This window comes from Schistocerca piceifrons, chromosome 5, assembly GCF_021461385.2.
Source record: "Schistocerca piceifrons isolate TAMUIC-IGC-003096 chromosome 5, iqSchPice1.1, whole genome shotgun sequence".
Lineage (NCBI taxonomy): Eukaryota > Metazoa > Arthropoda > Insecta > Orthoptera > Acrididae > Schistocerca > Schistocerca piceifrons.
In genome coordinates this window covers 191,444,016-191,458,076 of record NC_060142.1, presented here as the reverse complement: position 1 = coordinate 191,458,076, position 14,061 = coordinate 191,444,016, and the positions used below count along the sequence as shown (strand labels likewise).

The window sequence follows — 14,061 nt, the reverse complement described above, 5'->3', positions numbered from 1 at the left end:
TGATTTTCCATTGTTTACTACATATTGTAACCTTTCTGAGAGAAAATAACAGACCTAATTGCATAGGTGAAGTGATACTCCAAGGCACACACTTTGACTGGAAGTCTTTCGTGAGTGGTGGTGTCAAAAAACCTTCTGGAAATCTAGAAATATGGAATCAGTTTGAGATCCACTGTTGATAACATTGATTACTTCATGTGAATAAAGAGCTAGTTATGTTTCACAAGAATGATGTTTTCTGAATCCATGCTGATTGCATGTCAGTTTACTGTAAAAGGGCTGAGTGCTTTATAATGCCTATCACTGCCCAGTGAGATACGACTGGGAATGTTTGGTATAGATTTTTAGCTCTGTGTGGAAAGTGTGACTATTGGAAAAGTATTTAAAGCATTGCTTTGGTCATATCATATTCTTTGTTGCTTGTCGGATGTCACATACAGTCGAGGATTATGACACTTCATCAAGGAGACAATAGCACAGAGACATTGTCCATGTTGTTAATATAAAGCACTACTACAATACTGGCAGTGCAGATCAACAAAGAGGGCTTCTCATTCAAGGTAGCTGAAAACCCACTCAATGATTCCAAAGCTTGATGGGAGAAGCTACCTTCGATGTTCATTGTAGTGAAGAGGACTTGACAGCCCAACTAAATGCAAGGGTACTCCAGCACTGCCATACAGAGGACCACTGATAGGATCTAGATCGAGGATGTTTTCGGATCGTGTGAAATCGTATGAAACAGTATTTCGCTGTTTCTCCATGTGAGGGAGGAGCGCTTTGAGCTGCACTCCATGCGATGTGAAACTGCGGTTAACATCAGTGGTTGGCATGTTGTGGATCGCCCGTTTAAATACCATCACTAGCATATACAGGGTGTTACAAAAAGGTATAGCCAAACTTTCAGGAAACATTCCTCACACACAAAGAAAGAAAATATGTTATTTGGACATGTGTCCGGAAACGCTTACTTTCCATGTTAGAGCTCATTTTATTACTTCTCTTCAAATCACATTAATCATGGAATGGAAACACACAGCAACAGAACATACCAGCGTGACTTCAAACACTTTGTTACAGGAAATGTTCAAAATGTCCTCCGTTAGCGAGGATACATGCATCCACCCTCCGTCGCATGGAATCCAAGATGCGCTGATGCAGCCCTGGAGAATGGCGTATTGTATCACAGCCGTCCACAATACGAGCATGAAGAGTCTCTACATTTGGTACCGGGGTTGCGTAGACAAGAGCTTTCAAATGCCCCCATAAATGAACTTCAAGAGGGTTGAGGTCAGGAGAGCATCGAGGCCATGGAATTGGTCCGCCTCTACCAATCCATCGGTCACCAAATCTGTTGTTGAGAAGCGTACGAACACTTTGAAATGTGCATGTAATGCAATTGTGAAGAGTTCCCTAACAAGATTTTAATACCATTCTGCATCTCTCCATCAAAAACTGTGGCGGGAATTTGGCTTAGTGAAAGAATTGCTGCACATTTTGTATTGACTTGATGCGTCCTTCATGGATCATTCTAAATAAATCGGAGTTCTTCCCCAATTTTAATGTTTCTCAATTTCAGCACCATCTGTCAATGGTTTAAAAAAATGTTTCAGAGAAAACTTGATTCATTTTTTATGGAGAATCTGAATCTACAATAAAAAATGGTGGTTTCCATTTAAGTTTTAAAAGTTGCCTCCCACCCCACCAATAGGAATATTTTATAAAGGGGGGGCATACCTACCAGAACGGAAAGAGGAAGTGCTCTCATAAGGTCAACCCACAAGCAAGGTATAGGTGCTGATCCTAGGAGAAGGGGACAGTATCGTGATAAAAGTTACAAATATTATAGGGATTATTCTGGAAAGTTTGAATTCTATGCACAACTAGCATTGTTACATTTCATGTAAGTTTATGAGTGTCAAAGAGAACACTTTCATTTTGCCCAGAGTTTCTCCAAACTAAAAAAAAAAAAAAAATAGTAAAAATAGTACATACGAAGGAAAAGTAGTATTAAAATGAGAACCGAAAGTAGATTACTCATGTGTCATGAACACCTGAAGTTTACAACTGAAAATAAGGAAAGAGTCCTTACAATTCCTAAATACTAGGGAAGCTGACTGAACCACAAATAAATGCACATGTCTGGATCTCAAAGTAAAGTGAGAACAGAATAAAGAAACACTCAGCTAAAGATTGTTCTAGAGAAAAAAAAAAAAGATTGTTGTTGAGGTGAAAGATGTATGTATAAACGTGTATAAGAAAAGTATGTTGTTATGATATGAAATGTTGGTATGAGTGATATTATTTACATAATGATTATGTATAAAATATCGCATGTCCGATCTGAGGGGGGGTATATGTTGTGATTCGAGAATTTTGGTGTAAACCACTCGGCCTTCTACCGTCTCGAACACCCGATATTTTAGATGTGAGTGTGGGATAATAGAATCCTACCTACTGCGTTTCACAAGTTTGTGAGTGCAGGTTTGAAATTCAGTCGCGAGAAGAATGTAGACGCGGCGGTCAAACGGCAATGACAAGTACTTGTCAGGCGATCCATGGAATTTTTAGTGAAAGTTTATGGAAGAACTGTGGAGCTCCTATGTCATTTTGTGCTAGTTGTGTCAGTGACCATTGTTATAATAACAAGAACAGTTGAGAAGGTACTCTTGAGAAAAACTCTTGTCTTAGCCTTGTTGAAGGGAAGACATGTGTCCTGACTCATGTTGAGAATGGACAGGGTGTTTAAGCCACCTTTCTCTTATATATAAATTAGTTTGTTTCTGACATTTGGAGACACAATTTATGTGAAGAGTGGCATTTATAAAATGTCTGAAGTTCAAATATACGTCATTAGTTGAAGCAAATGAAACTTCGTATGTTTACTTATTTTTATAAGTAGAAAGAGATTCCTCTACCTAGCAGCATACTTCGTACCTAGCAGCATACTTCGGAGCAGAAGTGAAAGAGAGTTTGCAACAGCAAGGTAGCCAGCAAGGAAGGTCGGCCAAGCATGCCAAGTAAGTCATCTCCTAAAAGAATTGGAAGTTTGGATACCTACTTCACACTTAAATTGTCATCCAAAGCCGTTAGAAGGCCTCTTGTTCAGCAGAAGAGGGAGAGAAATTTGCAGCAGTCATTTATAGTGTCCACACACCACAGAAGTTATTATTTCTGTGTTCCCTTTAGCTGCCCCCTGCGATGCACTATGTCATCGGTAAACTTGTTGACAGTTACGAGTTCCTTGTGTTGTGAATCATTCTGAAATTCCATGTTCTCACTAGGCAAAAACTAATATTGTTCTTTTGGGCAGCAAGTCTTGCACATTTTCACAGCTGAAGGACATTTCTTGTAGTAGTCTTTCCACCAGTTATAAAAATCCAGGTCACTGCTGCAAGTAGGCCAAGTGATTGGAAAAATGTATATATTACTTTTGTTTTCAAGAGGGGATGTTGGACAGATGCACCTAACTAATGGCCTAAATTACTAGCATCAAACTGTTCCCCAATAATTGCATTTTATGCATATTATAACATTTTTGGAGAAATAAAAGCCTCTGTAGCGTATCTTTAAAACTTTTCTGGGTTGTGATTGATATATTATTGGAAAACAAACAAACCAACCAACCTTCCAACCATTGTTACAAGTGGTTTTCATCAGAGTATTTAATATACTGGATCTATGCCACTGAATGACATAAATCTGGTAATATTACATTCAATGAAGAAGACCACTTGAAGTAGCACCTGAATTTTTTTTAAAAAATATGAAACAGTGAACAACCAAAAAAAAAAATTATGGGAACTGTCGTCTGCTTTGAAAGCCTACCTGCATACATCCTCTGCGGGAGTCACTTTGTATCTCTCAACTTATGGTGATCTGCAACTCAGAGTTTACCAGGGGATCTATAAGGTAGTACATATCAGCATCCAGGTTAATGCCATGTTTCTTAACTTCTAGAAGACATTCTGTATAATTTCATACTTTTACCAACTGAAAAGAAAATGAGATTATGGAAAACTGGATAGAGTGTTCATAGGATTGAAGATTTCCTGAAGTATTTTGTTCTCAATGTAGTGAAACTATCAGTTCCAAAAGTAGTTTCTTAGTGTCATAGAAGTTACTGTTCACAAAATAAACTGCTCATAAAATTGTTTGACCACCTGCGTACTTGTCAATGTGTATGAGCATAGACCTAAAAGCAAGAACACAACAATTCTGAAACATGCTGGCTAAGGTAGTGACAGAAACAGGTAAAAGGTGGGTAACAGTCCTGTTGGGCAGTTTCAGTTCATAATTGGATACAAAGAAGATACTCAAAGGTCCGTTAGGGGAATACAGGGCACACAAGAGAACTAACAAGAATGGAGAGGGGCTAGTAGATCTGTGCTGAAGATGCAAGATGAGGATCATGGCCAATCACTGTAAAGTCAAGGCAACTAAGAAGACAACATGGGTGATGCCAGGTAATGGGATTGGTGAAAGACAGGCGTGAAGCAATCTGAGAGAAGAACCACAGGGAGCTTATGAACACTAGAGTCCGAAAGAAGTTGGAATGGAATATGACCATTATCTCATATTAAATGCCAACACCTCGCAAATAGAAATAAAAAAAAAAGAAAACAATGAACACACAGAATTAACAAAAAGCTTTTGAACAGACACAAGGATGAATGTACAAGGAATCTTACAGTTAAAATGTATGGCAAAAAGTGAGGGACATCATAAAAGTGGAATCAGAATGGCAGGCCCCATGTAATAAGAGAAGGAAACATGAGTGGTGGAGGGATGAGTATCAAGAAGCTGCTGAGTCTAGAAGAAAAGTGTGGAGGGTCTGGAAAAAAAACTAAGAACGAAAAAGATTTAAATATATGAGCCAGTGAGAAGAAAACTGCTAAAATAATAAAAAAAAATACTGAGAGAAACATGTAGAATAAAAAGTTGAAAGAAGCAGATGATGCATTAAAGAAAAACAAGAGCCTTCTTTAAGGATATAAAGAATGGTATAAAGGGCTATAAAGTGAGGGAGCCCATTGTGAAGGAGTATGATGATGAACTAAAAATAGATGAGAAATGGCAAGGTACTTCAACAATCAGCTGACTATTGGAACACCTACAGAAAAGCTAATGCTGCAGTGCAACAAGGAAAACAACAGAGGTCATACACCCATCAGAACGATAGTGGGAGAAGTAATGAAAGCTATCAAGAACAATAAATTGCAGCTCATGGTGGCATTTGCACTGAGGAAATTAAGTAAGTTCATCTGGCAACAGAAGACAATACATACAGAATAATAGCGGACATCCGGATAGCAAAAGACTGGTAAGAAGCCATCATTATTCCAGTGTGTAAGAATGCATCTCACTACTTAACTTTGGGTACAAAATAATCTGTAAAGTATTGTTTGGTAGGGTGCAAGAGCAGCTCGAGCCAAGTATTGGAGGCTATCAGACTGGTTTTCGTAAAGGGAGGAACTGTGCCACACAGATTTTTGGTCTCAAAATGATATTTGAACACTGTCACAGGAATGGTAAAACCACTGTAATGATGTTCATGGACTTTACAGAGCCTATTATTCTGCTCAGATATATGTTATTGAATTTTGGCTTTGTTACATGAGAATGAAGAAGATGCAAAAATTGCACTAAAAAAATCTTGCTGTAGTTGCAGCAATAACCAATCCCAAGACAGCATACATCAAGACAAATGTTCTGAATGCAGAGACCAACTGGAAAGTTGAAGCTCAGATGGTGGAGAATGTGAACAGCTTCTATTACGTAGGTGAGTTATAGACCAACAAGAGGATAATAGACAGGTCTCAAATGCTGCAGAAAGTATTATATGTTGGAAAGACAACCTATGGAAAGAATAATATGCCCAGAAACACCAAACTGAGACATTATATGTAGACTCAATTTCAAGCTTGATATGGAAGAGAAGACAGAGATTTGATGTATGCATCAGTGCAGGATAGGTCCAGCTATAGGAATGCAGTGGAGGGTCATAGGTGGACTGATACCAGAGTCAACATTAAGATCACAGAAGCATAGAGAACCAGGAGAAGCAGGAGAATGGAGAGGTACTGGGAAGAAAGAAGACATACTGAACAAGTCACACGCAATCCTAAAGGGTTGAGCAGAACCAAATAAATAAATAAATAAATAAACGCAATCTGTTCAGAAGTACACATTCCTGCAATCAAAATATGCTGCAGAAGAGCACCAAATAACCAATTGCTCCTCTCCACAGATTGTAGCATGTTTACGTCTTCCTTGGTGTGCTGACATCATAGCAAAAGCATGTCCCACTCTTCTAGTTTTGTCCGGTGTGTGAAGAGGGTTCCTCCAATGACACACTATGAGCTTCAACTTGAATCAAGCATGCTCATTTGGGTTGTGGCCAGCAGGTAATACAGGCCATTCCATTCAGTTAATTTCTGCTACCTGGAGGAAGCGGTTCACGAGGTGCCAATGCACCTATGCGTTGACTCTGGGACTGGGCAAAGGTTAGAGGACCCTATCCCGATACTGCACAGCCCAACAATTACTCTTTATAGAAATGAGAGGGGTCCAAGATCAGTACTTGATACCAGCCCAAAACATGACTGACCCACCTTCCTGCTGTACCTTAATATCAGTACAACTAAAATCACCAAGAATGTAAATACAAGCTACATTGTAAAATCTTCTACTCATTGGTGAAGAGAACCTGATGTTAATCAACCCATATTCTACATTCTCGGTGTGTTCTCTTGCCCACCCTTTTTGTGCACAATGGTGCTAAGGAATTTGTACTGTTGTTTGTTTTGGATGTCTAGAGGCCAAATTGATCATACAGCCACATTTGTGTCTGAGTTGACACAGGCCTTTCTAGTTGGAGACAAAGGCAGTGTAAAGTTCTGTTATATTCGGTGTGAAGTATCTGCGAACCATAATTTGTGATGAGTGTGAATGACCATTGTGCAGCAGATCTGTATTGTTTTGTGTCTCATGATAGTGATTAAATGTTTGTATGAAATCATTGTGATATACACCATTTCAGTTGCCAACTTCATGCTGGCAGCCCTTGCTGCCATAAATTGATAATAAGCACATACCTAAAGCTGTAAGGCTAAACAGTATATACAAGCTGTGTTGTCTCATTCACAGTTGGAGATACACTGCACTGAGAATAGAGGTTTATTTGAATTTTTGAAAGGTCGAAAAACTGGATATTTAAACATGTTTTTGTGCCTGTCTCATTTGGTTGTATGTTGTATTTGTTGGTGAACAGATGCTCTTCTTCTTTCTGAAATAGTCTTTATATTTATCTCTGACTGCCATTGTGGACTGAGAATGTAGTTTTTGTTTTCCAGCAGTTAAAATTTTAATTAAATTAAAATTTTCTTTCCTAATGTAAATAGAATTTTAAATATTACAAATTATTTCACACCTTTGAATGTTAAAACAGGACAAACTGCACTGGTTTAGAGGCATGGGTAGTACCTTTAATATATCATGTATAACTCATACAGAAGAACTGCAGCTGTGGGAAATTGATGGTGCTTCTCCTTTCGCACACTTTACGAGAGAAGATATTGCAGGTATTTTGAAGGTGTGTATTCACCCATCCTTTCCACTATTCTCTCTCTCTCTCTCTCTCTCTCTCTCTCTCTCTCTCTCTCTCTGTGTGTGTGTGTGTGTGTGTGTGTGTGTGTGTGTGTGTTTTACTGATGTTGTGGTGAGTGTACTGCTGTGTGCTTAACTAATGGATTGATTTAGTGATAATATATCATTCTGTCTCCTATAAACATAGTTCTACAATGGTATAAAGTTTATTGGAATTTATGGATAAATGTCAACATTGCTGAAATTCACAAAAATCATAGTAATGTCCCTAATTCCAGTTCACATTATCATTGCATACACTGCGTTCTCTTATTTTATCTGAAGATCTACCTTTCTACTGGAAGCCTTCACACTTACCCAGAATTATACTGAAGTCACAATTCTAGTGTCTTGTGGCTCCCCTCTTTGTCACATAGAACACTAGATTGATGGTGTGTGTGTGTGTGTGTGTGTGTGTGTGTGTGTGTGTGTGCGCGCGCGTGTGTGGGTGCAGTTGAGATGGAGGATGGTGGTGGTGCTCATGGCAGTGTGTGCACACTCTTGTGTATGGATGAAGCTTTTGTTGTCTGTCTTGTATCCATCCTATTTTGCAGTGAGTTTTCCATGTAGTGTATTATATATTCATGTATTTTATTGTTTTTGCCCATTATAACATGGTGTCAACTTGTACCTTTTTTTTCTTCAAATGACAGAATTTCATCATTAAAAAAGCATGTTATATCGTTTACTTTTTGCCATAGTTACTTTTCTGATGAGTAAACTTAAAACAGTGAGTAAACTTAAAACAGTGAAGTAAAATTTGAGATGAAATATCAGTATTGCAAAAGCATTAGTGTTAGTTGTCAGAAAATCTATATAACTATTTCTCAATGCTTGATCAAATTCATGGTTACGTCTTCATGTCTTGTAAGTAACAGAGTGGTTGATCAGAGATGGTTTTGGCTATTGTGTTGTATTTATGAAGACTTCCCTGTTGTAATAGGTAGTCATTTAAAAAGTTTACATGAGAAATAAACAATGACTTAGGTTGCTGGAATTATGAAGTGTAGCAAGGGATTGGAAAAAGATGTAGGTCATTTCCATACCCAAGAAGAGTCATAAGAGAGCTAAACATACATAAAGACTTATGCTGCTAAAGGCAGTTTGCAGTAGAATAGTCGGCTACATTCTATGTTTTATTATGACCTCTTTTGAGACAGCAAATATACTCCTTAGAAATAGCCAAGGTACCCCTGGAGGAGTAGATAGGAAAAGGAAGACTAAGGATGTTAGAACCAAAGAGAAAGACAATAGACCCCAAAGACTGATACCCCTCCCACCCCCCCACCCCAGAATTCTCGCCCTGCTGAGGAGCCGGGGGATGTTCTTCAGCAAACCCTATGGAACAGATTTCGCCTGTTTCACCCACACAGGCCCTGAAATGTGAACCCAATACCTTAATATTGGTGCCAAGTGGGGAGTGTGGCAACACGACACAGTAATCACCTTTACTTGTGTAACTTCAACAGTCAAATTAAACCAATTTGACTCATCTTGTATCTAGGCTTCTGACTCTTTCACTGAATAGCACACTTATTGCTATTTGACACTAAGCATCTAATAAAGTAGTACATCTAAAATTGTGCAGCATACACAACTAATGAACCATACTGCTTCTACAGGTAATGAATAGCTTAATAGTTCACGTGAAACATGTTCATGGAATTATGTTCCATTCAAATACCTCTTCCTGTTCAAATACTTCTCACAGTAACAATAAAAACCACAATAAGCTCTGATACATCTACTCATATCCAACCTACTGTGACACAGGCTATGCTCAAGGCCAAAATCTCCATTCATATAGTCATTACAGTTTAAGTACCTTTCAGAGCTAGGTTTCCAAGAATGGTATACTTTGGTACACTCCCATGGACATGTGAATGTCTGCTCAAAATCTATTTACTTAGTTTTAGTTAAGCCTCCCAAATTTTCTGTACTTCACTCTCTGTTCTATTTGTTTTTACATTAGAATGAGATGTATCTACAGACAATTCAATGTTTTCTTGCACTTTTTTATTGGCTAGGTCAATGACGCTTCTCCAAAGTAGCAAGTGCAGAGCTTGAAATAGTGGCTACACCTAAATCTTTCTTTTGTTCCAGCACTCTCATCCTCACTTGTGTGCCTGAGCTTTGATCATTTATTGTGTCAAATCCCTGCTCAGTTAAATCTTTTAATTGTGTAAAGTCCTTGTTCACATCATTAAATTGCACATTATCTTCCTTTTGAACTAAATCACACTTTTTCAATATTTATGAATTTAGATCCTCTGGTAAGGTGGAAAGTTTCACCTATAATTGCAATATATCAGTTCTGATTTCTTCCTTTTCCTTAATGTGACTCAGGTACACATTTCTAGTGTGATGTTTGTTTATTTTAGTGTCAAGTTTGTTGTTTTTATTTCATTTTTTAATTCGGTTTTAGTGCTCTGTAATGTGGCAGTTACGTCTTTGATATCATTAGGCAGTTGCTCACTAAATATCTTGAATCAAAGAGTAATAGCTGTAGTTAGTTTTCTCGTGACCACAGGCGTACAGTGTATACAATAACAAATGTTTAATTAGTCTCAGCCTAATATTGCAACAAAGCTATCTACACCGCTAGAGCACGGACATAAACTGGTTGCAAAATCACATGCAATTTACGTCATGACATAAACACTAACACAAAAAAAGCTTTTGGAAACTAATCAACGTGGATTATATACAGCTCACTAGCATTTTGGCATGCCTAGATGATGATGATAAGCTGGATCATTGTGCAGGTCGTGCCGCGTCGCTGAAAATGACTGAACCATAGATACTGCTGCCACAATATGTTGACGTGCCGCAGCTGCGATCCACAACTGCTGTTGTTGACTGTTCATGGGATTATTGCAGTCGAACCCACTGTAGTCATAGTTGGAATCTTCCGGCTTGTGGACTAGTTAATTTCTTCTGCACCATAATTGTAGATGAACGATTTCATAATTGTTCATCGACTACCAAAACCTCTTCGAAATTCTGGATTCACAGTGCTAGCAATTGATTTATGCACTGCAGTGTAATTTTTGACATTGATCTTCATTATATGGACAACAGATATCAAATCCCACAAATGTATCGATTTTCTTTAAATTTTCAGATTCTGTTTACTACTTGTTCTTCCTAAATTTCATTTACTTGCAGCTGTATTTGTTCTGGGTTGTTGTCCATGGTCGCCACACATGATGTTCTGAAGGAAGAAATATTGAGTGTAACGTCCCGTCAGCATCTATGTCATTAGAGGTGAAGCACAAGTTCGGATTGTATCAAGGTTAGAGAAGGAAATCATCCACGCCCTTTCAAAGGAACCATCGTTCCAATTGCCAGAAGTGATTTAGGGAAATCACGGAAAAGTTAAATCTGGATGACTGGATGCAGATTTGAACTATCTTCCTCCTGAACGCAAATCCAATGTACTAACCACTGCACTACCTCACCCAGTTACCGTGCTATCAAGTGTCGAAGTAACACTTGAATAGGTGCTAAGACCTTGTGTTATTCAATCTTGCTCATCTTATTATTTCTGCTGACTTGTCAGCCTCTTCTGATTGAACTTCTGGAAGTTAAGACTACAGATCCAACATCCAACTCTTAAAATAAAGGTGAGGCTTCTCATTGGCAATGTCTTGCATATTGTACTCATGTTTATAATAACTGCACATTAGAAATCTGTTACATTATTCAGAACACTGCAAAAACATTAATAAGTTCAAAAACATTCTGTCTTGTTAAACAGATTTCAGTTGAGAGTATCCATATAGCAAGTTTTCTCTTGTCCCCATGACATCATTGGCATTGTCACAGCTCCTTTTCCTGTATGGCTTGTATAGGATCCCCAAGGCAGAAACCGCACGGAATAAACCAGCGGGTACTGTGAACATTATACAATATTTGTGGCATCCCAGCTTGCAGATACACTTTGTCCATCGATCTCACGTTACATGTGAATAAATAGAATATACAGCCAAACAGTAGATTGTGTAATACAACACGAAAATAAACTTTTGTAGTGGTTATCATCTTTCATTGGTTAAAAAATGCTTATGCATAACTTCACATCATGAATGCTCACAAGTATGTTTGACCCAATTTCAGAGCATGGTAGAGATGCAGAAAGAGCTGAGTTATGTGAGAGAGTGTCATGCAGATGTTGAAATAATTGAACTGGTTGATGCTTGAAGATAGATGCAAACTATCCTGCGAACGCCTATGTAGTAAGATTCAAGAACCAACTTTTAGTTGTTGAATGTAGTTGAAACTATTACAATCTGTGTTGTAAAATCCTCCAAGAATTTAATCAGAAATTATTTGGAACATTATTAAACAAGAAATAAACAAACATAGTGATCCAGAAATAGCTCTGGTGGAAATGATGACACTTTCAAATCATTGATTCGTTTATTACCTCCTCACAGTGGCTGCAAATGTTGCAATCACTATTAATCAAATACAGAATCATTAAATTTACTTGTGTAGGTACTGTATGCCACCACCAAACACACTAGTTTAATAAATACTGCTATATCTGCAAGTTAGCCGTATATCAGAACATGCGCCAGAGCCCAGTAGAGGAACAGGTGAAGGGCTACCTGCAAAAGAGAACATGACAAGTGGCAGTTGAGCTAAACACAGCTAGACTAGACAGACTAGAACAAACTCAAAGCAACCTCTCCAACTATGAAGCGCAAAGCAGAAACTTCCCCACAACAATGTCAGCAGGCCAATAGCAGAGAGAGAGAGAGAGAGAGAGAGAGAGAGAGAGAGAGAGAGAGAATCTGAATCACGGCCAGAGAGAAAGACTAAGTGCTAAATGAGGTTGTTATCAAATAGCCCATAGTACAGCAATGATAGTAACTCACAATATCATATGCGAGTACAGAACTAACTAATGTGCTCTGGGCAGCCTCTTAAATGTCCATCCACTTGCACTGGTAGGCATTCAACTTTGGAAGAGCCTGATAGCGTATCCCCCCTTTCCCTGAAACAGGTGTGTACAAGTGGAAACGCCATGGACAGTGCTGTGGGGGGCCAGAAGGGAGATACGGGCGAAGACCCTTTCCCTCCAACTGCCGACTGCAGAAAGGAAAGGTGTTCGGTGGCATTCATCTGGACATCACTGGCATGGAGCTAGCAGGGGATTCCATCGATCCACATGGGTGTGGAAGGGATTGCCACTGCAATAGTGGGGAGTTGTAGGCTCATTTGCTGTTTAAAAGTCCACAGGAGATGTTCTACTTCACCAAGATATGGACTGGAGTGGAGAGCTACAAATATGTTTTTTGCCATTGACTTCACAGAAATCTTTGTAGGCAGATGCCATGACTTGTTGCCCATTATCGAAGACCAATGTGTGAGACAACCCTCTGATGGCCTAAACTTTGGAAAAAGTGGTGAAGGTGGCATCAGTCGAGGTGGATGCCATGCGTACAACATGTGGGTACTTCAAGTAAGCATCCCAAAAATGGGTCTGCAAAATCGAGATGCATTTGCTCCCTGGAGAGACAGGTCATAGGCCAGGAGACAAATGGTTGTGCGGGTGCTGCCTGGTGCAAGCACTTGCCATGCAACCACGGACCATTCTTTTGATGTCAATGTTGATTCCCAGCCAGTACATATGTTGGCAAGCTAACATCACCATATGGGACATCCCCCAATGTCCCTGGTGCAACATGTTCAACACCCATTGGTGCAATTCTAGTAAGATGACCACCAGATGCCCATCCATCTCAGTGGCTAAAAGCATGACATCATCGACAACTGAGGGGCAGTGAGGAATGTGTTTCCAGAAGCTGATGTAGTGTGCCATAGAGGAAGTGGGATAATTTAGCCAGCCATGTGTTACGTATTAGAGGATCTGCCGCAACGTGGGCACCTCATGCATGGTGGCAGTGACACAAGGGGCTGTCCAATGTACGTTGCCACTCAGTATCGAGCTGGTAGCAGAGGACCTCCTGTTGGTTGAAATCACGGTATGGGCCAGTGGATATATTGGCATTGGAATGCTACAGAATGGCCTTATACCAGGTGGTACAATTGTGAGCACTCTGGAACAATGACCAATGCTGAAGGCATTGGGATGTCTGCTCCTGGAGGCTGCAATGTGGCCTGAATAATGCAACCAATGATTTGTGATCTGCAATTAGAGACAGTTGGGTCCGAAAAAGCTATAAATGAATGTTTTTAATGACAAACACTACCACCAATGTCTTCGATGCATATGGATTAAATGTAAGGGGCAGATTCCTGCCTAGTTTTCAGTTGGCTGAAAGCCCAGTTGAGTGGTTCAGCAATGTGGGCTATGCAGACTACAAACATGGAATAATAGTTGATCTTGCTGAAAACACCTGCAATTCAGGTAAGTTTGCCAGATGGGGTAAGGAGTCTATTGTG

At 39.2% G+C, this 14,061-nt stretch overlaps 1 protein-coding gene across 2 annotated transcripts in view; it reads left to right on the top strand.

Annotated features, from left to right (window-relative positions):
* LOC124798168 (WD repeat-containing protein 89) overlaps nt 1-14,061 on the top strand; it is a 275,773-nt gene that overhangs the window by 121,674 nt on the left and 140,038 nt on the right. For both annotated transcript variants that reach the window (XM_047261450.1, XM_047261451.1), the window contains one exon: nt 7,451-7,594. In XM_047261450.1, the coding sequence (XP_047117406.1) occupies nt 7,451-7,594 (144 nt within the window). The remainder of the gene's footprint in view (nt 1-7,450; nt 7,595-14,061) is intronic.